At 42.6% G+C, this 22623-nt stretch overlaps 1 protein-coding gene across 3 annotated transcripts; it reads right to left on the bottom strand.

Moving 5' to 3' along the window:
• Window positions 1-60: 60 nt before the first annotated feature.
• shc1 (SHC (Src homology 2 domain containing) transforming protein 1) lies at window positions 61-22176 on the bottom strand. 3 transcript variants are annotated; one of them, XM_078252893.1, is made up of 14 exons: window positions 21970-22176; window positions 17059-17103; window positions 9677-9841; window positions 9373-9443; window positions 8830-8893; window positions 7617-7736; window positions 6025-6078; window positions 5608-5659; window positions 4586-4712; window positions 4329-4476; window positions 3942-3999; window positions 3738-3854; window positions 2942-3198; window positions 61-2788 (listed from the first exon to the last, which is right to left on the bottom strand). In XM_078252893.1, the coding sequence occupies exons 2-14, from the start codon at window positions 17068-17070 to the stop codon at window positions 2660-2662; spliced, it is 1374 nt and encodes a 457-aa protein (XP_078109019.1). In that variant the 5' UTR covers window positions 17071-17103; window positions 21970-22176; the 3' UTR covers window positions 61-2659. The 3 variants fall into 3 exon arrangements, with proteins under 3 accessions (XP_078109019.1, XP_078109020.1, XP_078109018.1); XM_078252894.1 differs by lacking the exon at window positions 17059-17103; XM_078252892.1 differs by lacking the exons at window positions 17059-17103; window positions 21970-22176 and having other exon boundaries at window positions 9677-11544.
• Between the last annotated feature and the right edge of the window lie 447 nt (window positions 22177-22623).

The raw sequence follows: 22623 nt of genomic DNA, 5'->3' as shown, positions 1-22623 counted from the left end.
GTGATAAACACTCAAGCTTAACACACGCGCATCATATCAAAAGCCAAACTCACAAAGAGAGATGAATGAAATATGTATTTATATATGCAATCTATATTTTCAGATACAGGTGTAAACAGAAATGTTTCCCTAAAAACAAAACAAAGTATTAAAACAGAAACATATAAAATCAATATCTGTGCACACTATTTGAAAGTAACCTTTGGCTTTTACAAATTAAAAAGTACAACAGCATCGTCAACACTATCACCATCACCAATGACAAACAACACATTTATTTGAAAGTATTTTCATGCAACAAAGGCATCCTTGATGAACGATAACACAGCACCGGATCACTAATGAAGCAGAGGGGCAGGTGGGTCTGTTTCAGCACACACACACACACACACACACACACACACACACACACGCAGTAATGGCAGATCTTAAAGCTCTGGTTTTCCTATCGCTGTCCTAAAAGCACCTGAACAGGCAGAGTGTGAGTGTCTGACTGACCCAGCTGTCACCCTGGTATGTGCGTGTGCATGTTAAATTACATGTGAGCCCACTTCAGGGTCTGAGGACTAGTTGACAGTTAAGGTTTAGGTTGAAAGATGTCATGTTTCAAGAGTTAGACCTCGATCTCTTTGACAAGTTCAATTGGCTTTACGAAGAGCTACCTCAGTGCTGTGGTGCATGCGTTACTTATCAAATAAGTCATTAAAGTTACAACTATGAAAACAACAATCCAATACTAAGCTGACCAGTCAAAAGTCGATGTTATTTACAGATGGTCAGGAAATATCTCCCCCCCCCCAATGGTGACATCAAGTATCTGTGACTATAAGCTGAATCACTGGATCCGTTTGTGTGTGTTTTTTGGAGTGTCATATTTGCAGTCTTTGTTTAACTGAGAGGCTTGTGTGTGATTCTCCTGTAGTTCACTACATTTGAATTAAGTACATAAGGTGACTGCATTGAAGTGATATGACTGCATTGAAGAAACAAGGCACAATTAAAAAGATACAAAAAAACAACAACAACATCATCATGAACTGAAGGAGGAGGAAAAGGAAAGGAGAAACAATAGTGTGAACTTCTGCCCCCCAGATCCTCAAAGAGTTTGTGAAAACAGCCCACTGTCTTAAAATTAGCAATGCTCAAAAAACATTTATGTCTTTACGTTCAGTTACTCCCAAACCGTTTTTTTGTTTGTTTTTAGAGGACATTATTCCCTCAAGTGATTACAAAATAAAGCAACATCACGATAATCTTTTTTGCAGAGGGAAATTCATTGCTTAGACTGTTCAACATTTCTCATTGACCAAAGTTTAAAGGGGTCTTTTTTAACTAATCTTCTTTGCTTTCAGTCAGAATCCTATGTAAAGATATACGTAACCCATAGATTGTCAATGCAAACACATACTAAGAAGTCAATGAAAAGCAACAGTCGTGTTTGTGGGTGACATCAACGCACCACTTACTTTAAAAATCTCCTTTTTGATGATGTATTCAGGCACAATGACCGTAATTTTATTTATTTTTGCTCCCAATGCTGTTAAGCACACAAGACAGATAACTGCTGATAAGTGTCATGGCTTTCTCTGCTGTTAGCGACCAAGTTCATGTTCTTTGGCATGACAGGTGGTGCAGACCGTGTGTTGTGTAAAGGTGTATCTGTGTTTACGGAGGATTAGGGAGATGCAGCTGTTTAGATCCTGCTCAACTCAGAATGTCCAACAAGTAATGCGTCTCAAGATAACAGACGAAAAAAGAAAAGAAAAAAATTGTCATTGGCATAGCAGTCCCCCAGTTTTGCATACAGGCTTTCATCATCACCAGGTATCATTTCAGGGGTCAAAGTTCAAAGGTCCTTAAAAGGGGAGTGGTTGGGCGTAGTGTGGCTCTCCTGATTAGATTGAAAGCAAATTCGTTAATGCATATTCACCAGGCAGAATGTTTTCAAAGTCAGGTTTGCTGCTGAAGTGCTCCAGTGACAGTTTATGTTTAAGCCTGGGTCTGTCTCTGAAACAAAGAACCATGACCATCAAGTTTGTGTTTTGCCTAATATGCTCCAGCAACAGTCTGAGGAGGGAAATCATTTCCCTGAATGTGACAATACATGCTCAAAAGCACTGAAAATCTCATTAGATGTCCTATTTATGCTCCTTTCTTCACTTTTCAGTTCCACTATTTTTTTTGTACAAGATTCCATTAAGTGTTCTGTTGTTTTTTTCATGATCAGATATTTTTTTTCTCCTTAAAATAAAATTGGATTCGTTTTCTGCTCTTGTCTGAAATTAGCAAAGGGCTCCTCCCTGGTTCACAGTAGGCTGTTGAGAAATTGCAGCAGTGCTTCTCCGTTGTGGAGGGATCATGCGCCTGATAGTTGTTGGGGGTCGAAGACTGCAGGTCACAGTTTGGCTTTCAGAAAGGACAGGAATATGTGGCAACAGCAGCAAGTGAGTGATTTTACAGAGGAACTGGTGATTTTTTTTTATTTTTTGGTTTTCTTTGCAATGGTGTGTGTGCATATGTATTATTGTACATCTATGTGTGTGTTAAGTGTAGTGTTGGTGTGTGTATTATAGCATATGAAATGTTGTGTTTGTCTTGTGTTGAATTGCTGCAGGAGTGTGTGTATATTTTGTGGAGTATCTCATTGGTGTGTGTAACGTCAGGCCCTGTGCTCCACTGGCTGTTGCAGACACACTTCGCTACCAGCTGATACGATGGGGAGTCTGTTGTCCATGTGGTAACTGATCAGGTGACTCACACTTTCAAACCGATGGTCTTTTGTACGGACCTAAAAGACAAAAAAAAAGTATTAAAGGCAAGTAAAAATACATGCACAAACATGTGTTAGGAAAACACTACTTATAAAATGGCCCTTGCCCATTCATGCTTCCCCCTCCCCTTTATAATCTCTCCTGCCCCTATAATGTCCTCCCTGACTCACCACTCCTTCTGGGTCGACTAGTAGCAGGTGTTTGGCCTGACCCCCCTGCTGTCCCGTGAGGACGTACTGTCCGGGCGTGGTCCCAGACTCTCGCACCAGGAAGTCTCCATCGCGGGTCAGCAGCCTCTCTGCTTCCCTGCGACTTAAACTACCATGGAACCAGGTCTCGCACTGCAACTGCTGCACCAGAGGAGGCGCTGTTGTCACTGAGCTTGGGCCACCGTGCCCAGAGACCCCCAGGGCATCATCAAATGGCTCTTGAAAAATAAATACACAGTTGTATTATTGTATTTATCTGTCACATGCACGTGTATATAGGAAAAAAATATCTTCTGCATTGCCTTGTCTATGTGAACAACATTATTTGACAATTGCATGCTATACACTGATAGTGGACTGTGTCTTTAATGTGAAAAGCTTTACAGTCAACCAGTCATGTTACATTAAATGCCCCTGTAATAGACAAAGGCACTCTAATTCCCTTATCTTGCTGCAACACTGCCTTCTGTGGGCAACTCTAGTCTTCAATTAGCCTGTCATAAGGAATGAACAGTACACACTACTCTGCTCATCTCCTCGGTCAATAATTAACACTTATTCTTTCCACATGGTTGGATTTGTGTTACCAGTAAGTCTGGTCATTTTGATAACAACCCACACATCTTGTCATTTACAAGAAATCATCTTCATCATTATCACCTTCTCCAGGTATTTAGTTTTGCTACTTCAGTGTTTTTAGACAGCAGTCCAAATGATATTCCCAACACAGCATAGATAGACTGGGTAAGCCACTTACTCATGTCAAAAGCATCTCTGTGAGCATTTCCATTAGCTGCAACTGGGAGGCGGGGTTTGTCCACATTGACATATGAAGGGTCATCAAACAGTTCCCGTCCCCCTTCTTTAGCACCCACTAGAAAACAAATAGACATCAGTGACCTTGGCATATCTTCCCATTTTCTCATCAGACAGACAGACAAACAGACAGACAGACACTCACCTGGTAGAGGAGGCAGAGGCTGCTTGTGAATGTCATTCTGGCCTGGCTGTCCATAAGGCTGTAAACACAGAAGCATATAAACAAATAATGAGTCATAGCTACATGTGGGCATACTTTTGTGCAACAATAAATACAAATAGATTACTATTAAAAGGGTTACAAAAGGTTTATGATGATTTGTCTACCACACACTGAGCAATTACTACTATTGCCTTTTCATTTTCTAGGCTGAGAACTAGGCAATTGTGACACATACAGTACTGTACAGTTATTACATTCCTTACAAGTGTATCATCTCTTAACTGCAGTATGAGTACTGTTTGGGTGTGTTGAAGCATGCGTATGAGTATTTCATCCCCCTGTTGTGTTTACGTGCACTTTTCTCACCAGCGTGGCACCTGGGCGGGTCCTCATGTCAATCAGTCCACCAGGGGGAGGCTGTTTTCCAGGGAAATTATTATAGTAAGGGACATCAGGAGGTGGAGCAGACTCATCATCTTCTTCCTCCCATGCAGAGCCGTCAAACGGGGCCATTCTAAGAAAAGGGGTGATACAAAAGCAGACACAGGAACAGAATATGGGTGACAAAATACAAACACAAGCTCAACTTTTGGGCTCATGTTAGTGAAATTTTTCACATTTACCTGTCATGAGGTGTGACCAGTTTGGGGGGGTTCTTTAGGTACTGTTTGAAACGCAACTCAAAGGCCTGGCCAATGGTGCTGATGACTTCCTGGGCTAAACCCTCTGAACACTCCAGGATATGACATGCTGAAGGAGAGGAGGCACAAATGACTAATAAGGAAGCTGCAGCAACATGTATTGGAATGAAATATGAACTCAGCTAGACAAATATATCGACCTGCAGACAAAGTTTAATATTGTGTACGCATGTGCACTTTTAGAAACAGTACATTCATGTACATGTGTCTTGCTCAAGGACACATGGGCAGCAATTACTGACAAAGAAAGAGTGCATGTCATATGTCATGTCACTTTACCCTCTCTAGCTTTATCTTAAATTGCAGAATTGCATAGAGAACATGGACAATATTTACAGTGGTGTTGAATGTTGTTAGAACCTTAATGTACATGATGTAATCCCATTTTCAATATATATATATATTTTTTTACTTTTTTACCAAGAATTGTGTTTTTTCCTCCATTCACCATCATTACATGGAAAATCAAGCCCCATATAGTACATAAGCATGAATAAAGAAGAATATGCCAAACACTTAAAAAAAGTCCCGTTCCTTGCTATGCCTATTTAGTGGTGAATGTTTGTTTCTTCCTTCACTCTGCACACTGGTTCTGTAATGTCTCAACTCCAGTGGGCGGCGTGTCAAATTCAAAGGAGAGTAAAAAATGAATAGAGCCATATCATTTATTTAATAGGATTCATTTATATTTTAGTAAAATGGCTTGTTGGCATTTATTTGCAGTATTTGCAGAAAGTGCAATTTAAAAACCTATGTTACCAGCCAATGAGACTGAATGTAGAGAGAACATTTGCAACTCATGTATGGAAAGATTATGGTCAGAGTTCTGCTCAAACCAAGGGCCTGACAAAGTTCAACATCACTTTAATGTGGTTTTGTTTTAAAGTGCCTATTTTTGTCAGATGCTGCCTGATCGAATGTGTCATTTTGCTGTTTCTGCTCACCTCTCTGGTTGACTGGGTCTTTGGCCACATATGCTACGTACTCAGCCGTATCCTGAGAGAGACAAGGTAAGACAGTTAGGGGAGGAAGGGAAGGGGAGAAAACAATTGAAAGGAGGAACAAGTGAAGGGCAGGTTTAGGATAGAAATGTTGAAAAGAAGTAGAAAAAGATGAAGCAAAAGATGCAGTCTTTAAGTCGTAACAAAAGTTAAAAACATACATTGAGCTGAAAGAGAAATGACAGGAAGTAACAAGATCAAGCTTGGAAGAGAATGACTGCAAGCCAGCGAGGCAGCAATGGAATGAGTGGCATTCATAGGAATAGACAATGACAGAAGACAGGAAGGAAGGATATGCAGGCTGAAGAAAGATGGAAAAAGGCCAGAGTGAGATTTGAGCTGAGAGAGAGAGTGACTCACTGGGTCTCCTCCAGAGGCGAAGGAGATGGACTGCATGTGATGATTGGCGATTATCTGTGGAGAAAAAGAAAGAGAGACAGAGAGAGGGTAGAGGGAAGAGAGAGAGAGACAGAAGGAGAGCACGTGGGTGACATGAAGTATGTGGGAAGTGAGATGAAAGCATGTGGATGGAGAGACAAATGTGGAATCATTACTGAGAAAAGTGCTTTTTCCCTTCATTGAGCGGCATCAACTGCAGCAGAGATAAAAACTAAGTGGGACAATGGATGGATCACCTTTTGTCTGCAACAACCGCCCATGCTGGATCAATAAGAACATTAACACCTGCTAATGCTCAGTGCACATTATGTGGTCTACATCTAAGGCTTTATTTGTGAATGGAGATACATGCATGGCATGTGTCTTTATGCTACTTGTTATTGTGTGTGCACCGCACTGCTGTATACCATCTCGCCAAAGAAACTAACATTGTTCAGCAGCTATTAACTCATAGGCGAGGATCACATCTAGGGCATGGATTCTCTGTCCATACCCGATTGGGGCAGGGCTGTAAGTTCTCAAAAGTCCCCCGGGTTTGAATCGGGTCAGATTCGCGCAAATTTCCTGTTTTTATTTATTTATTTTATTAAAATGCAGACCTTATAGTCTGTGTAATGTCATGAATAATGTATGGGCTGTGTAACACTGTGTGTGACCGCCATCTTCTGGATATCTAATCAACTTACACACATGGATAAAGAAAGCAGTAGAAATTTGTGTTTTTTTTTAATCAGGCTCGGACCCAAAACTGCTGCCGTTGTTCGGGTCGGGCTTGGACAGAAACTTTGCAGGTTCAGGTAGGGTCGGGCCTGCATCCAGAATAAATGAGGCAAGCAAAGTGGAGAAGCTCTAGATTATCTGGGCATCTCCAAAAGGTCACGACATACAGTGTGCTGATGATCAAATCACAGAAATAATACCTTGAGTTAGGTTGTGGTTTATTAAGATATTTCCTTGATGTCAAAGTCAATTTAAAATATATTTTTTACATCATTTAGGTCTGTAAAATGTCAGTTAACTAAAATGTGATTACATCATTAATTCATTAATTAAAGTGTGAAAGCAGTGGGATTAATGTCCATGCATCTTTTAAAACAAAATGAAATGATCATACAACTAACTGTGGGCAGGTGATTCAGATTAGTAGATAATATGATCGACAATAACAATGCAGTTTACAATACATACTGAAGCAAACTTCCAAAGACAAATAATATAACATGTTTAAAATGGGGATGATAAGATAAGAAAATTTACAACAAATTGCCATTCTATAGTTCATCTTCAAAAAGTAAGTATAATCCGTATAATCCTTAAATCCACATGAAACCCCTGACATCCTCAGGTTTACTCTGCTTCAGTAAACTGCACAGGATAACTGTTCTCTGGATACCAAACATACCTCTGGCTACAACAGAGCTCTAACAATCGGATGCATCTCTGACTCACAGTCAAATCTCTGCCGATCAGGGACAAATCTACCCAACACAGACAGTTTTTGAGCAAAAATACACACAAAAGCAGCTACAAGAGTGGGCTGTTTTCAGTCTAACCTGTTTGCAGTCGGAGGCAAGCAGATTGAGGCTGCTGGTCGAGATGGTGAGGTTGATTGTCATGCCGGCAAACTGCAGGTTACTCTTCCCTAGGATGGATGTCATACAGCGAGAGGAAGGCTGCGAAGGACACCGATGCGGTCCATTAAGAAACAAACAAACAAGGTGCACAAACAACAATACTTTGTTTTTTTTTTACTTCAACAATTTTCCCAATAGCCCATTGAGTCTTCCCTGACTGTGCATGAGCCTGTGGGTGTATGTGTGGAAATGCCTGTGAGTGTGTGGGAGTGGAAGAACAGCTGCAATTGTGAAAGTGATCCTGTCTCCAAGGCCAACTGTGACCAATGTGGAGTAGACAGAACAGTTCACATACTGAAGGCTGGGCCAAGATCATCACGCGGACCACGCCAGCATTAATGTGCCAGCCCGTTTATCCCAATCCTCCTCCTGTTCTTATGGCTTTCGTCCATATCTGTTCCAGAATATTTGGCTCACGCTGTGAGAAAAACAGCATCAGGGCAGGATGCACGTGCTCAGCCACATTAACCTCAGTCCAGCCAAATCAGAGGGACTAGACTAGTTTAATCTATTCTAGTTTACATCCTTTAACTGTATTTTGTCTGGTGTGCCAGACATTCCTTGGTCAAATCCTACTACGGCAACAGGCCGCTGGATTTAGCCACCTGTTTTATGGACTGTTTGGGTGGATGCTTTTGCACAGGCACACGCAGTCTTCACTGTACACAGGCACAGGCAGTCTTTACACAGCAGACGGTTGGCTGTGTCTGCTTATCTGTAGTGCTTCTTTGGCCTGACACTGGCAAGTTACTACTCAACCTCTCCAACCTCCCTTGTGACAAGAGGGCGGGAAAAAAGGAGACCGGAGAGTGATTGGTAATTACCTGCGAGTAGCACCCTAACCGCAGAAGTGTACAGTCATCTTAAATCAAGATCTATGTATGTGTGTGTGTGTGTGTGTGTGTGTGTGTGTGTGTGTGTGTGTGTGTGTGTGTGTGTGTGTGTGTGTGTGTGTGTGTGTGTGTGTGTGTGTGTAAGGGAGAGTGTGTGACTAAATAGCCAACTGACCACAGAGTGGACAATCAAGCTAAATCTAGCTCTTATCCAACAAACCCTTCCCACTGCCACCCACTTAAGCCGCATAAATAAATAATGCTCTGTAAGGGTGTGTGCTAGTGTACATGCTGCGTACCTTTCTCCTGCGCTGGGCTCCTTTGGCTCCGGGCACAGCCTCGCACACCACAGAGATTGCCTCCCTGAAACATCGACAACATGCAAGTGTTGCAATAGCATGTCATTTACACCCACACCTTTCCCCAGAATCACAATGGTAGCGGGTGATTGAATTTATCCCCCCTAAACTGTGCTCGTCTTTGCCATGGAGACAAACATTACTACGGAAACCAAAAGGAAACCACCAGGATTCCAGAACATTCTAATTTAGGGGCTGTGAAGGCTGCAGGCGCACACACGCACACACACACACGCACGCACGCACACGCACACACACACACACACACACACACACACACACACACACACACACACACACACACACAAACTCAGAGAGAAACAGGCAAGCAAGGAAAAAGGAGCAGAAGGTGGACAGAAGTATATGAGAGGTGAGTGGTATGTCTCTAAGTCTGACCACACTTTTACCATCTCGCCCCCCAGATGCACAAACAAGAAATTGAATGGCAGAAGCCAGTAACCGATGAGCAGTGTGTAATCTCACCTCGTGACCTGAGTTCTGGTGTTAAAGTCCAGCGCTCGCATTGACTGTAGCACCTCCACGCAACCCATGTACTGCCCAGGAAACAGGAAGACAACACATTAGCATCAGACATTTCTTGCATCTCAGTCCCATTGGACAGATGGAACACAACAGATGAAGAAAGCAACAGCGGTTTCCTCATTTCTGTTTCAGTTTCTAAAAATGTAAATGAAGGTGTGTATATATGCAAAGAAACTGTCTGGAAAAAGGGATGTGTAATTATGTATTTTAGTTAGGGGTTAGTGAGAGTGTGCCAGTCACGTACCCGTACACTGTAGGAAACACCGGCAGTGCTGACCACATTGTCGGAGTGCAGCCAGCCGCGGGTGGGCTTGTTGACAAAGGAGCCATGGCGCGTCCACTCATCTCCGCCAAGCTGCCCACCTTCCACCCGTGCCCTCCTGGACGCCCCTCCCAGCCGGTTCATATCCTGCAGAGGAGGTCGAGGAGGGGGAGAAGGAGCGGTTAAAGGGGGAATTGGGTGATGAAATGGAGGGGAGGAGCTAGAGCTGCTCCTGTCATCCCCGGAGGACTCAACAGGGGCATGTGGCTGCTGCGGCCTACTCGAGGCCTTGAGTCCTGGGAGAAGAGTGGCAGAGACACCCAGGCGAAGGGATCCCATCCTGGGGAAGAAGGAGCAGAGGGTGGTGGGGCTGTTCTCAGCTGGGCGGGGAGAAGAGGGGGCCAAGATGGGAGTGAGAGACGAGGAGGATAGAGAAGAAGCTAAACCAGGGGAGGGAGTGAGTGGGGTGGCGGGACTGGAAGGAGGGAACGATGATGGATTGGAGTTTGTTTCATCAGTTGAGCTCAGCGATTCACTCCGAAAGTGGGTGTACTTGGTTTTTGGGACAAGCTCCATAATGAATCTGCAGTGTTTTTATATCCGCACAAGTCCACACAGGCTCTAGGGATTCAATCAATGTCTCTTTGTCTCAGTATTCAAAGTTTTTCTCTAAAAGGACACACAGCCATCTGTCTGTCTCCCTCAGCGTAAGTGCGGCATCCATCTGTCTGGTTGTCTGTCCTCCACTCATTACCAGGCAGCCGAAACCAAACTGCTTTAAAACCGGCTTTACCCTCAATGAAAGCAGAATGAGAAAAGTCGCAGAGGAAAAGTGGGGTGTCCCAGTTAACGGCAGAATGCAGATGAAAAAGGTAGTTTGTAGTGCACCAGTGCAGATCATGTTGTCAGCAGTTCACTTTTGAATCCGCATGAATGTTCATTGTGTTCCCAGGGACTGATGATGACACAGTCTTAGCTCTCCACAAAGTGTTCATCTTGGTGTTTTTGCCATAATGTAAAACAATATCTGTGAGTATCTTGTCCAAACTTAATAGCCTCTCAGTGAGGTCCAGCTATCCAGCTGTCGGCAGCACCATGGAGAATCAACACAAGTGATTGTCTCTCAACGCCCCCTCGCATGTGTGTCTTACTGCACTGACGGGTGCGCTCTTGTACGTGATGCGTTTACATGCATGTGAGGCAGTATAAACCTTCCCTGCCCACAATGCTTCTTAGATTATCTGTGTGTGTTGTCGTGCACACAGGCGTGCATGTGTGTAGCAGCTCCCCTTGGTAGCTCTATCCTGCTTGACACAGACCCATAAAAATCCTATTAGCAGCCAACGAGGGGATCACAAGGGGGCTGCACGCACAAACACGGCAGCAACACACGCAATGCACGGCTCCTATTGGTCGATACCACAGTGAGCACCTGCAGAGCTCAATGAAGCCCAGAACTGTTAAAAAAGAGAGAGGAGGCTTACTGATGTATGGCTAGCATCCAACGCAACACACTTTCTTTAACGCCTACTTTCAAGTGCATCATATTCTCGAATCTCTCATAGGATTCCTCTTTTATTCCCTCTCTCTCTTCCTCCAAATGGTTGTTCTTGTCCCCTCTGAATGGCCCTCGCTCTCTCCCTCCCTGCGTCTCCTTCTTCCTCTTCTTCTCTCCTCTTCCAGATTACTTCTGGCACAGCCTTGTTCCCTTTCTCTGCACTCTTTCCACCCTTCTCTCCGTCTCCTCTCTTCTCCTGGAAGCCCTCTCTCTTCCTCCACACAATGTACTCTGCCAATCTCTGTCTCTCCAACGCCTCCGCCCTCTCCCGCGCCACCACTTCCTCTCTCCTCTTCCAGATGATCTCTCGTTCCCCCTCACCCCCTCCCTCGTATGCTCGCCCGTTCTCCAGGCTGTCCTGTTTAACAGTACCCAAGTCTAATATATTAATGGTAAGCTCTAACTTTCTGCCTCTCTAACTTTAAGATTAGGGATGGCTAAAGGCTAAGCATGGTCACCTAGTTAGACACCAGTAGGAAAAAAAAAAGTAAGTACTTAAGACTGGGCCGGCAGAGTTGAGCCTGTCCCTGACTGAAGTTCCTGATATGGCTAAAACAAGTGAGGCTGCCTTGGTTCAAGTGTGTTTTCTAAAACTGGCCACCTTGGTTAAGATGTGGTTTTTTTTCTGGAGCACCATTAGATAGTGGTAGGTTGAGTATGAGATGACGTTTGTCTGGTACAGTGACAGACACTGCACTAGCACGGTGGTGATGTAACACTAGAGAATGTAGGTCATTGGCTGATGACGACTACCGGTGGGCTTGTGATGGTAATGAGACCTGATTTGTTCGGTTTGAACTCCCAACCCAGGGTTCCCTGAATGGTGCTGGAGGCTCATCAAAGTTGAACGTGAACTCACTCACCCAGCTGGAAATGCTCATTTAAAACCGCAACTCTGTTGTTGCTGATCTCTCTATGCACCTCTCCTCTCACCCGGTTACTTTATTACTGCCTGGTTCAAATAACAAGCCCAGATTATAGTCAGTTACCTGAGACATGAGCGTTAACACAGCCCCATATGATATGAACAAGCCAAGTGTTATATTCTGGAACCGCTTTCTTTCTTATCTAAGGCAGGGCTTCTCAAGCAGCAGTTAGCTCTCAAATCAATTACAAACTACTGTAAAGACACGCCATAACAGCTCATATTCTGCATAGTCCAACCTAAAAGGCAAACAACAGTCTGTTTACAGTTAACAGTCTTCCCCAGAGTACCAAAGTCTCACAAACAAAACCGTCTGCAGCAGTTTAACCTCAGTAGGAGGCAAGGCTACACCTACAGTCTTGAGGCAAGCTGGCTGGCCTGCACCTCAGTGCTGTTTACGTACTAGTCATATTTACAATCCCTTGACCTTTACTCCCTCAAAGGAAAGCAAGGTTTACACAGACCTTGCATGGACCACTTACACAACGTCGTAAATTTGGCACTGATGTTTCAATGATGCCAAGTGAGAGGGTTGATTTTTCCACATGCTAACATTTCAGAACTTAAAACTGTGTCTGAAGTACAGCTTGTTGTGGGTGCTGAACGCACGGCAAAGGAACAGTCGCCTACACCAGTCTAGTACCACAGAGGGATTGTCTAACAATTCTAGCTAGTCATCCATCTGGTCGTGGCTAAAAAGCACCATGGAGGATCTAGTCACACTCTCGCACTGCCAGACAGGCTGGGATGATCTCCAGAAAGCTGTAAAGAATTATGGCTGGGACAGTCACAAAAGACACCCAGTATATGGACAATCAAAGAGCATGCAGAACAGACAAAACAGTCTGTCACACCCCTAATAAAACCAGAAATTAGTCTTGAGGATATTAGCACTGAAAAAGGCAAAATATCCAACAGTAATGGGCACAACAGAGAAAAATCCAGATGTGTTCTCATACACCTGGGTGCTGAAATGCTCTTTGAGCAGAGTTAACCCTCGTCCTGTCCGAGGATGTTTTAGTGCACAGAACACAGTGTAGGTCAGGTGACTGCAGAGGAAAGGACCCTCTACATGAGAATAAATCCTGAGTCACCTACACACAGACAGTAAAAGGACCGGACAGTCCACAAACATAGCACACCTAATGATCAGTGAGTAATGGCCTTGAGGCCGACCACCTGCACAGAGTGATATGTACAAGTGAAACTAGTATGATTATCTCATTTATCCAGTCATTCCTGATAATGGCACATCAGCTTGACTGATGAAGATGGTAGTTGATAAAGGTGGGATCAGGACAAGCGGGGCTGCGCTGACTCGCACTAGAGTAAAACAGAATGGGGAGGGGGAGACAGGTGACCTGAAACAACCCTGATTCTCGGAGACTGCCGCGCTCCGCATAGACAAAGAAAGAAAGAAAGTCTAAAAACTGCAAACAACCATAGACTTGTCAAGTCTACCGCTGCTTATCTACTAAATTACCTACTAAACTAAATTAACAATTACCTAATAGAACAGCACCGGTTTGAAAAGATCAAACAAGGTAAAAGAATTTTACATCTGGTTCTGTCTGCAGTTACTGCCCGTTGCTATGGCAACAGACATTAAAAGAGATGCCTGCGGAGGATATATACCGAGAAGTCCTGACAACCGCAGAAATCTTCAGACAAAGAGACAAAACTGCTTTGTCAAATCACATGACAGCAATTAGTTGCTGCATCAAAGGCTCCACATTAGAGCTTTGTTTTCAGCCAACAGGCGAATAAACTAAAGACTCCTAGAAAGATCAATAGGTTTCAGGAAATGATCAAAGTTTGACCGGCGTCTCGCCAGCCATAAAACCCAATCAATGTTGACATCCCATGTTGGCTGCATGCACTGACTCCAACTAGGGCATTTAAAACTGTCTGATATTATTTCAAGAGAGCAATAATCACTTTCCTAATAACAGTATAAACAACAACTACACTAACCACAACACTGGTGTTTAGAAAACTTGCATTAAAACCTGAATATCTTGTGCAGCAGCTAACAAAGATAATGATTGTATAACATCCTGCAGAGTATGCTCATAGAGAATAGAAAATCAGAAGTCACAAAGAGAGTCTATATTTACAAAAAACAAAAGTCTAATCAATTTCCCTAAGAGTTTTTTTAATGAATGGCAAAGCATAGATAGTTCCTTTTTTGGTTTAAAAAGCATACAGTTGATAATCCATGGTAATCATCTAAAACTAGACTCCATATTCACATGAGAACCACATTAATGTTTAAACAGCCTCAGACTGTCCGGTCATCCGTCCTCTCCTTCCTCTTTCTGGCTCTCCGTCCGTCCACTCCCTGAAAAACGTGCTTCTCCTCTGATCCACTCTTCCGCTCGATTAATTCACAAAGTCACTGCCGGCAGCTCCTCTCCATCTATTCTCTCCTCCGTTTGGCTGCCTGAGCCTCCTCTTTCCTTTACTTCCCTCCTCTCTCTCTCTCTCTCTCTCTTTCAGCAGATGGTGAAATGGCAGTGCTGCCAGGATGGACAATGGCACTCCTTCATTGTGCTCCTCTTCTCCCCTCGCGCCTGTCTCTCATTCCCACTTTCCTTTCACCTCTGTCTGTTCGAGGGACGGGCACGCTGTCTGTTCTCCCCTCCCCTCCTCCCAGTCTGGGTGGGTGATGCTGCCTCCCATTTTCTCTCTGACAGTCTCTCTCTCTTGCACACACACACTCACGGCTGCTGCCACTGCCCTCCCCACCTCCCTTTCTCCCATCCTACCTCCTTCCTGTTTCCTTCCCTTCCCCCCACCTCTCTGCAGCCTGACTCGTTTAACAGTGTACATGTGCAAGACGCTGCGCCCCTGCACATTAATGCACACACTCCAAGGGGAGATGGAGATGTCGAAGAAGTGTGTGTGTGTGTGTGTGTGTGTGTGTGTGTGTGTGTGTGGGGGGGGGTTTGTGTGTGCATGTGTTTGTGGGGGGGAGGGTTGACCATGTTGGCTATTCAAGTCTCCTCCCTCATTCATGTTTGGTAACCTGAGAAAGCGGGAGAGAAAAAGAGAGAGGGAGGATAGAGACAGACAGAGGAAGAGGGTTCACCTGCCCTCTATTGGCTGTGCAGAGTGTGATATGAGGTCACTCTATATAACCTTGATGAAAGTGGACAAATTAAAAAACGTAAACAAAAAGATTTTCATTCACATGATAAGCATATGTTACTAGCGCTCTCTAGGAGAAAAGGACTAGGTTATTACCAGGCGAACACAATAACAATTGAGTGATTCTATAGAGGAAAACAGAAAGCAGAGATCCCACAGATCAGGTCCAGAAATTCAAGCGTGTCTGATGAGAAGGCAAGGCGGTGTTGCAGAAAGCAGAAGAAATCACCCTTGGAGTGGAAAAGGTACACAGCAGAATGTATAGCAAGCAGTCCTCAAATAAAACCCTGAAATTCAGTGACTGCAGTACTACGTTTGACCACACTACGCCATCATGTAGTCGAGTGTGAAGGATCAAAATCAGAGAACTGCAAAGAAGTAGTGTCATCCATCACCATACACCACACAGTGAGTGGTGGTGATTGGTGTAGACAGCCCCCTCCACCCATAGCCTACAACATGCCTGTAACCAGTGAAACACATGACACAATGTGGCTTAGGGTTGACAAAAAGATAATTTTGTATTCTTTGAGAACTTTATATATTTTAGTAAGTGAATCATGTATGTGATATCCGGAATTCATATTAAAAATACTCACTCGGTTGTTTATTACGTTACATCCAACTTAAACTAATGCCGTCTACTGCAACAATCCTGCAAACAATTCTACCAACATGAAGGATATAAATTTCAATTACAAATACATTTCAACAGCACCACAAACTGCAGCCTCCACAAATGACCATTACGTTTAATCAACACCTATTTAAAACAGTTCAAACTAAAACTGAACATAACAACCTTAATGAAGGGAGGATTTATTGCAGGACTGTTGTATTAGACTGCATTAGCTTTAACTGGGTGTACCTAATAAAACTGGCAACTGAGTGTAGTTAACAATAACTCACTCAAACCACAGTACGTTTACATACACATGGCTATACAATTACTCATGCATGATTACACCAAGGCTTTAGTTTCCAGTTTCACATGATTGTAGAATACTGGCATAGCTATATTAAAATATTTCTTTTAGACTGCTGCAGGGGGAAACTTTTAAATCATACAAGATGCCAAAGGTGTAGTAAAAATAGTTCTGTTTTCTCATATCATATGTAGGGGTGCAACAATATAATGTATCATACTGTATAGTTTATTACATATTGTGTTTTGTTCAGAATCTGTTGAATAATACTCCTGTTTTTGCTGCTGCTAAGAAACCTAAAAGTCTAAATGTGTCACACAAAGCTCCACTTTTTCATTTCAGTCTTAAACTTAATTTAATAAAGTTGAATTTGAGAAGATTGAAAATCGAGAAGACTTTAATTCACGATATATTTAAAAAAAATGAATCAGACTGAATTTTGTGAATTATTACACCCCTTCTAAAAACTGCAGTCAGGTTCACAATATCTAAAAACCTAATTTACAGCATTGTCGCTGTAATCATGCAGCCCTAATTGTACACTTCATTGACTAACACTCCAATATTTAACCCTCTTAAGGACAAGAGGGGCCAAATGATTACTTCCAAGAAAGTTTACTTACTTTTATCTATATCTTTCAAACCTCTCATCAATCTCTAAATACTATTATAACTACTGATTTACATATTAGATGAGTTTTTTTTCTTGTTTTTGACATTACATTGTGGTGAGAAAACGCAACGCCTTTGCCACTGTGTCAAGCTGTGTTTTTGATTAGTTGCTTGTATCATTTGAATGTCTTACCATATATTCCATTGGCCAACACAGGCTGCCTGTGAATCTGTAACCCTAAAAACACCAAACTGCACATCAGCATACTGTACACACATACACACAAAACTGAAGGAGCCAATCACAGCACGCTCCAATGCCACCCTTGCAGCTACTTGACTCCCAGCATGCTTTGCTCCCAGGATCAGCTGTGGAGAGGGTCATGGGACCTTCTTCATATAAATGGCCCAGTTGGTTAGGCACACAGACACACAACATTGGCATAAGACGGAGATAGAGTGAGACTGAGTGGGAGAAAGTGACAGAAAGTAAGAGAAGAAAAGAGGGGCAGTAATCCAGTGTGCATGTTGAAACACACTGTGGAATGAAAGGAATTAACTGAAAGGGCCGCATGTGTAGGATGTCTGTGTCTGGCCATGCTCAATGCGAGTCAGCGAGTGTGCGTTTTGTTTCTATGCAGTAGATGGAATAACTGTGGAAGCTGCAGCTAGTCAGTATATGCAAGATGAAACAGTCAGAGACGGGCCGAGACAGAGCTCTGTTTGGATCTAATGCACACGCTGCAGGGCCATATCTGCTGTCTGCTCTTATACTGTCTGTGTATATGTGTGTGTGTGTGTGTGTGTGTGTGTGTGTGTGTGTGTGTGTGTGTGTGTGTGTGTGTGTGTGTGTGTGTGTGTACACTAGGCCAAAAGATGAGCGTAGATGAGTAGACGAGCCTCGTCACTGACCTTTTCCCTACAGGACTGCTGCGAGCCGGAGATGCTGTTTAACATCAGTTCACATTACGGAGACAAGAAAGACAATGATGAAGACAATGAGCACAGAAGGAACAGCGGGAGGGTGGGTGTGTAACTGACAAAGGAGAGCCTTTCTGATAGGAAAAGATGTGCACACACACCCGTACAGACAGACAGCAAAATGGCAATCAAATTTTCAAAAATTAGGGGTGAGGGTGAACATTAGATTAGACAGGCATTCAGCAGGAGGCCTATCTGCTGGTTTCATAGCTCACCATGCACACAGCAAACATGTGAGCTGGCTATTTTGGGTAGCGCCAACCCCCGCCTCCTTCACCACCCCCTCTAACCACACTCCCACATCTCTATCTCCTTCCATCATTCCCTTCCTGCTGCTACTCTCTGCCTGCCTCCACTTACAACTTCCCCCCTTGCTTCAACGGTTTATTTGTCATAAAACCGCATCCGTAGCATTGAGTATTAAAACTGTCAAGTGCCAAAGGCTAGCAGGGAATGCTCTGTCAGGTCTTGTTTACATATGATCAGGTATTTCTTGATTTAGGTCATAACTTTGCCAATTTTATACTATTTAATTTCAGCAGTGTCTCTTTCTGTATGGCTGGTTGTGCTAAAACATTACAGACAGCTGTGTTTAGGACGTTTGGCTTGTTTTGTGAACAAAAAAAGAGGGTTGGAGTTTACATTATTCAAAGCAAGGTATCTAAAAAAGTACAGTTTTGTATACATTTTACATGCTATGTATTCATTTGGATAACACTTTTGTCAAATGAGTACAACATACAAATGAGGTGCAATCCAAGCCACAGTCGATCAAGGAGAAGCATCTGTTCCATATTCCACAGGACATGTATTGTATTGGCAACAGTATAAAAAAAATGTCTTACGTTAAAACCCAGTCCTATTCTACTTACTCAGGCTTTCCTTTACCAGGTTGACGTTAACATTAACGCAACTCAAAGAAAACTGAATGGAGGCGGTTTCATTCATTGCATCATTTACTCTACAATTCCTCACTCGGGGGGGGGGGGGAGGAAGAAATAGAATAGAATAAAAAGGTTAAGAGGACAGAACTGAACAGGAAGGAAGGGAAGGAGTGGTAGCCACTCACTCATTCACTGTGCAATAAATTAATAATCTACTCACATACATACCTGGACACTCTAACTGCTCTTAACTGCTAATTTATGCTAAATGTCATTTATTTATTAACTGTATAATAATAACACAGTACCATACACAGTCCTATATATCTATATATTTATCTTTATTTATCTGTAGTTTATTGTTGTTTACTGTTTGTTTACTTTTTGTAAAAAAATATTTAGCTAAAAGTTTATTGTTATTGTTATTCTTATACTGTATTTTTTTTATACCTCTTTATTTAAAGAGTGTTTTGTATGCTGCTAAAATCTGCTGCTGGATATCTAATTTCCTTGCGGGAGTCATCCCAAAAGGATCAAAAAATAAAGAGAAGTCTAAGTCTAAGTCATACATACTGCTAACACCTTTTTAGATTTAAGCAGATCTTGCAGTGCAAAACAGGTTTACAAGTCCCTGCTTTTTTTTTTGTTATAGTTTTATGTCCAATTTTACCTACTTTGCATTGTTATGTCACTCAGCATTTGCAGAGCAGTTAAATATGTCAGTGTCTTGAGTGTTATCGTAATATTATCGGCGATTTATTATTCTCTGAATTCGGTCTAAGGAACAATCTAGAGCATAAAACAGTGATAACAGCTCTACCAGGGACAGACCAGGAAATCTGAATTAAGTCTGCTCCAGACCTGATATTAACCCTAAGTGACCTTTCTTGGTAGAGGTACAACTTCAATCTCACACCCAACACGTTACCTAAGGCTAGACATGGGTGGAGGGGCCCTGATCTGCAAAAAGATGGTGACTTCAAAAAATGCAATCTTCTGCATAAAAAGAGATCGACCACGATAAAGTAAATGACACAACATATCCATACTATTAATGATATTTCAATCAGCGCCAGCCAATCCAAAAATATGAGAGTTAAGTTCTTTTTGTAAATAACCCAAGCTACACTCTCTTCTCATTTTTAATATTGTAAATGGCAGGACTTTAAATCAGATTGTGGTTCACATAATGTACCAAGCATTGAGCATGTTGCACTCCGGCGAGCAATGCAGGAGGAAACGCAGCTGAGGCTCTGTCCCATTGTGTAGAGGTAGAGACGGCCAACCACATGCTACGACCTCAAAAACAAACTCCTCCAGTTTGTTTCCAGAACACACTCGCACACAACTCAACATACCCCCACACCGGCAGACAGACAGATATAATACACACATCAGATAAAGACAAACACATCCTCATATGGACAGACACAAACACATTACGTCCTGTCAACAGCCTTGACAACTTTTAAGCAGCTTAGTACCTTGCCTCTCTGTTTTTGTCAATAGCCAACTATCACAAGACTAATTCAAGGCTAATATCAGCAGTGCTAACATTTTGTGCTAACAAAAAATTACTTGTGTATGTCTGTGGGTGAGTGTATGGCTAGGTGCACAAGCGCACACACCTGTCAAAGTAAAGCTGCAACAATCACAAGTGTGACGCTGTACCGTCAATCATGACGAAAGCTTTAACCAGTGACTGATACGGTTTGAGCAGAATTGGACAGATCCAATTTTAATCAAGTGGATTTTGGATTCTGTCAATGTTGTGATAGATATGGCCGAGATGCTTCGGTTTGACTGACATATTGTGTCTCAGACTGTCTTTCCCATTTGTGTTGTTTTTTGCTTGTGTAGGCTATGTGTGTGTAGGTGCAAGTGTCTTGTTTGTCTGGCTCCTGGCATGTGTCTGAATCAACCATTTTTTCGGATCAGCTGTTGGAACTTCTCTTCCGCTCCATTTCATCAGCGGAGATAACTTCCATCATATAATTTCATGTCAGGGGGCGGCTGGTCTGAGTGGTGTGGCTGACCATGATAAGAGCACTGAGCCCACTGCTTTCAGTCGCCTCAATCATCCCCCATACCCTTGAGTCAGTGTCCATAATATTCTGTCTGTCCTTCACTCATTTACAGTGAACTTTCAACACATCTGAGGTGTGTTTTGCTGATCGGTGTCTATAGATATGCTTGACACAGTAGAAATAGTAGAGCAAAGCTGTAAGTTTGCTGCATGACTGTATACAGATTTGTGTGTGTGTGTGTGTGTGTGTGTGTGTGTGTGTGTGTGTATACTGATATACACATATAGCTTATTTCACTGACAATTTACAACAACATGAAGAGATTTAGCTTGACTCTGACACTACCAGGACCGTTTTCATAGACTTTAGTTTCAAGGCTCCAACTAACAATTATTTGTATTATTCATATATCGTCTTGTCTATAAAAAGTCTGAGAAAAGTGAAAAATCAGAATCTTTCAAAGGTGACTTATTCAAATGAATTGTTTTATGTGACCAACAGTCCAAGATGCACATACTTTCAGTTGATTATCATATAAAACAAAGAAAAGCAGAAGAGCTACATTAAAGAAGATGAACCCAGCCATTGTTTGGCTTTTTTTGCATTAAACAGTTAATTGATGTGTATTGACTAATCAATGCATGAGTTCAGCTCTGACTCATTTAGGGAATATGGTTGTGTATAGTAGATAGCTAAGGAGCATTTTAGTGAGCTATTCTCTATTCATTTAGCCTACTGAAGCTTGAGGCCACTCAGTTGACTTCTCATCATTGCCCATTTTAAACTAAATAACGTTACAATTATTTCACAGTGACTGTGCTGTGTTTCTACAATGTTTCTCAACTGGCAGCTACTGAGACTTTAAGCTCAAATAACACCTGAAAAGTCGTCTGACAGCTCGAGGACGAACACAATTAACATACATGCTAATGTGTGACCAGCCCAGTCTGATCAGGAGCAGCATTTTTTAAAGTAACCCGGCAGGCTACACTACACTGTTCCGTCTTAATATATATATGAAATTAATTATATATATTATATAAAAAACACAAGGCAGAACAATGCTTCCCTGCGGACACCAAAAAGACAGTACCTATTTCCGCAAATTTTTGTTATGTACAATTATTGCGGCACACTGACGCACAGCACACAGCAGAGTAGCTACAAACCATGACCCGAAAAAAGTGTGGTCAACTTTAACGAGAAACTTACCAGCTCTATTCCTCCCTTTCTCTCGAGTTGCTCCCCCTGCTCACCAAGCTGTTGCTGCACAAACTTCCGCTTAATTTCATCTAACAGGACAAAAAGCCGATGATTTTGTCCACCAAGCGCCTAAAAGCTTTCAGAAACTTCATAACAGATTTTTCTAAACTTCTTCTTTCCTCTCCCTTTGCTTCCCTTCCTCCTCCCCCTGCCACCCCCCCTCCACGGTCACGACATAAGCCACTTCCGTGAACAAATGGCAACGTCATCTGGCAGCGGATTGTGTGTGTGTGTGTGTGTGTGTGTGTGTGTGTGTGTGTGTGTGTGTGTGTGTGTACGCGCGTGCGTGTGTGCGTGCGGCCCTGTTTTGCACCTGGCTCATTCAGTAAACATTGCGCAAAAGTAGAAAACCCATAGCAAACCAAAAGCACAGTTAAAATAGGCTACCACATGCAAAGTTTCGTTGTGGTTCTTAGTCACCACAAGACTACAATTGCCTGTACTTTTCCCAAAAGAAAAATCAATGTATTATCATCATCTTAATTATGAACCAGTTTTTATCCCCTATAGCAGCCCTGTATAATTCCTTTATTATTGGCTATGGTACATATTGTTTTTTTTGCCATAGAAATTTACATTGTTAAATATTATGCAGTAGGCCTA

The sequence above is a fragment of the Sander vitreus genome, chromosome 6, assembly GCF_031162955.1.
Source record: "Sander vitreus isolate 19-12246 chromosome 6, sanVit1, whole genome shotgun sequence".
In the NCBI taxonomy this organism is placed as follows: Eukaryota; Metazoa; Chordata; class Actinopteri; order Perciformes; family Percidae; genus Sander; species Sander vitreus.
The sequence above is the reverse complement of the archived record's forward strand: the minus strand, read 5'-3'. Positions and strand labels throughout refer to the sequence as shown.

What these genes read in the sequence shown, in the direction of transcription:
- shc1 (XM_078252892.1), bottom strand. Translation starts at nt 10,270, where the DNA reads ATGGAGCTTGTCCCAAAAACCAAGTACACCCACTTTCGGAGTGAATCG. An exon ending in GTGTTTCCTACAGTGTACGG is followed by an intron (nt 9,444 to 9,676) that starts GTACGTGACTGG and finishes TTTCCTGGGCAG; the next exon opens with TACATGGGTTGCGTGGAGGT. An exon ending in ACCAGAACTCAGGTCACGAG is followed by an intron (nt 8,894 to 9,372) that starts GTGAGATTACAC and finishes TCGATGTTTCAG; the next exon opens with GGAGGCAATCTCTGTGGTGT.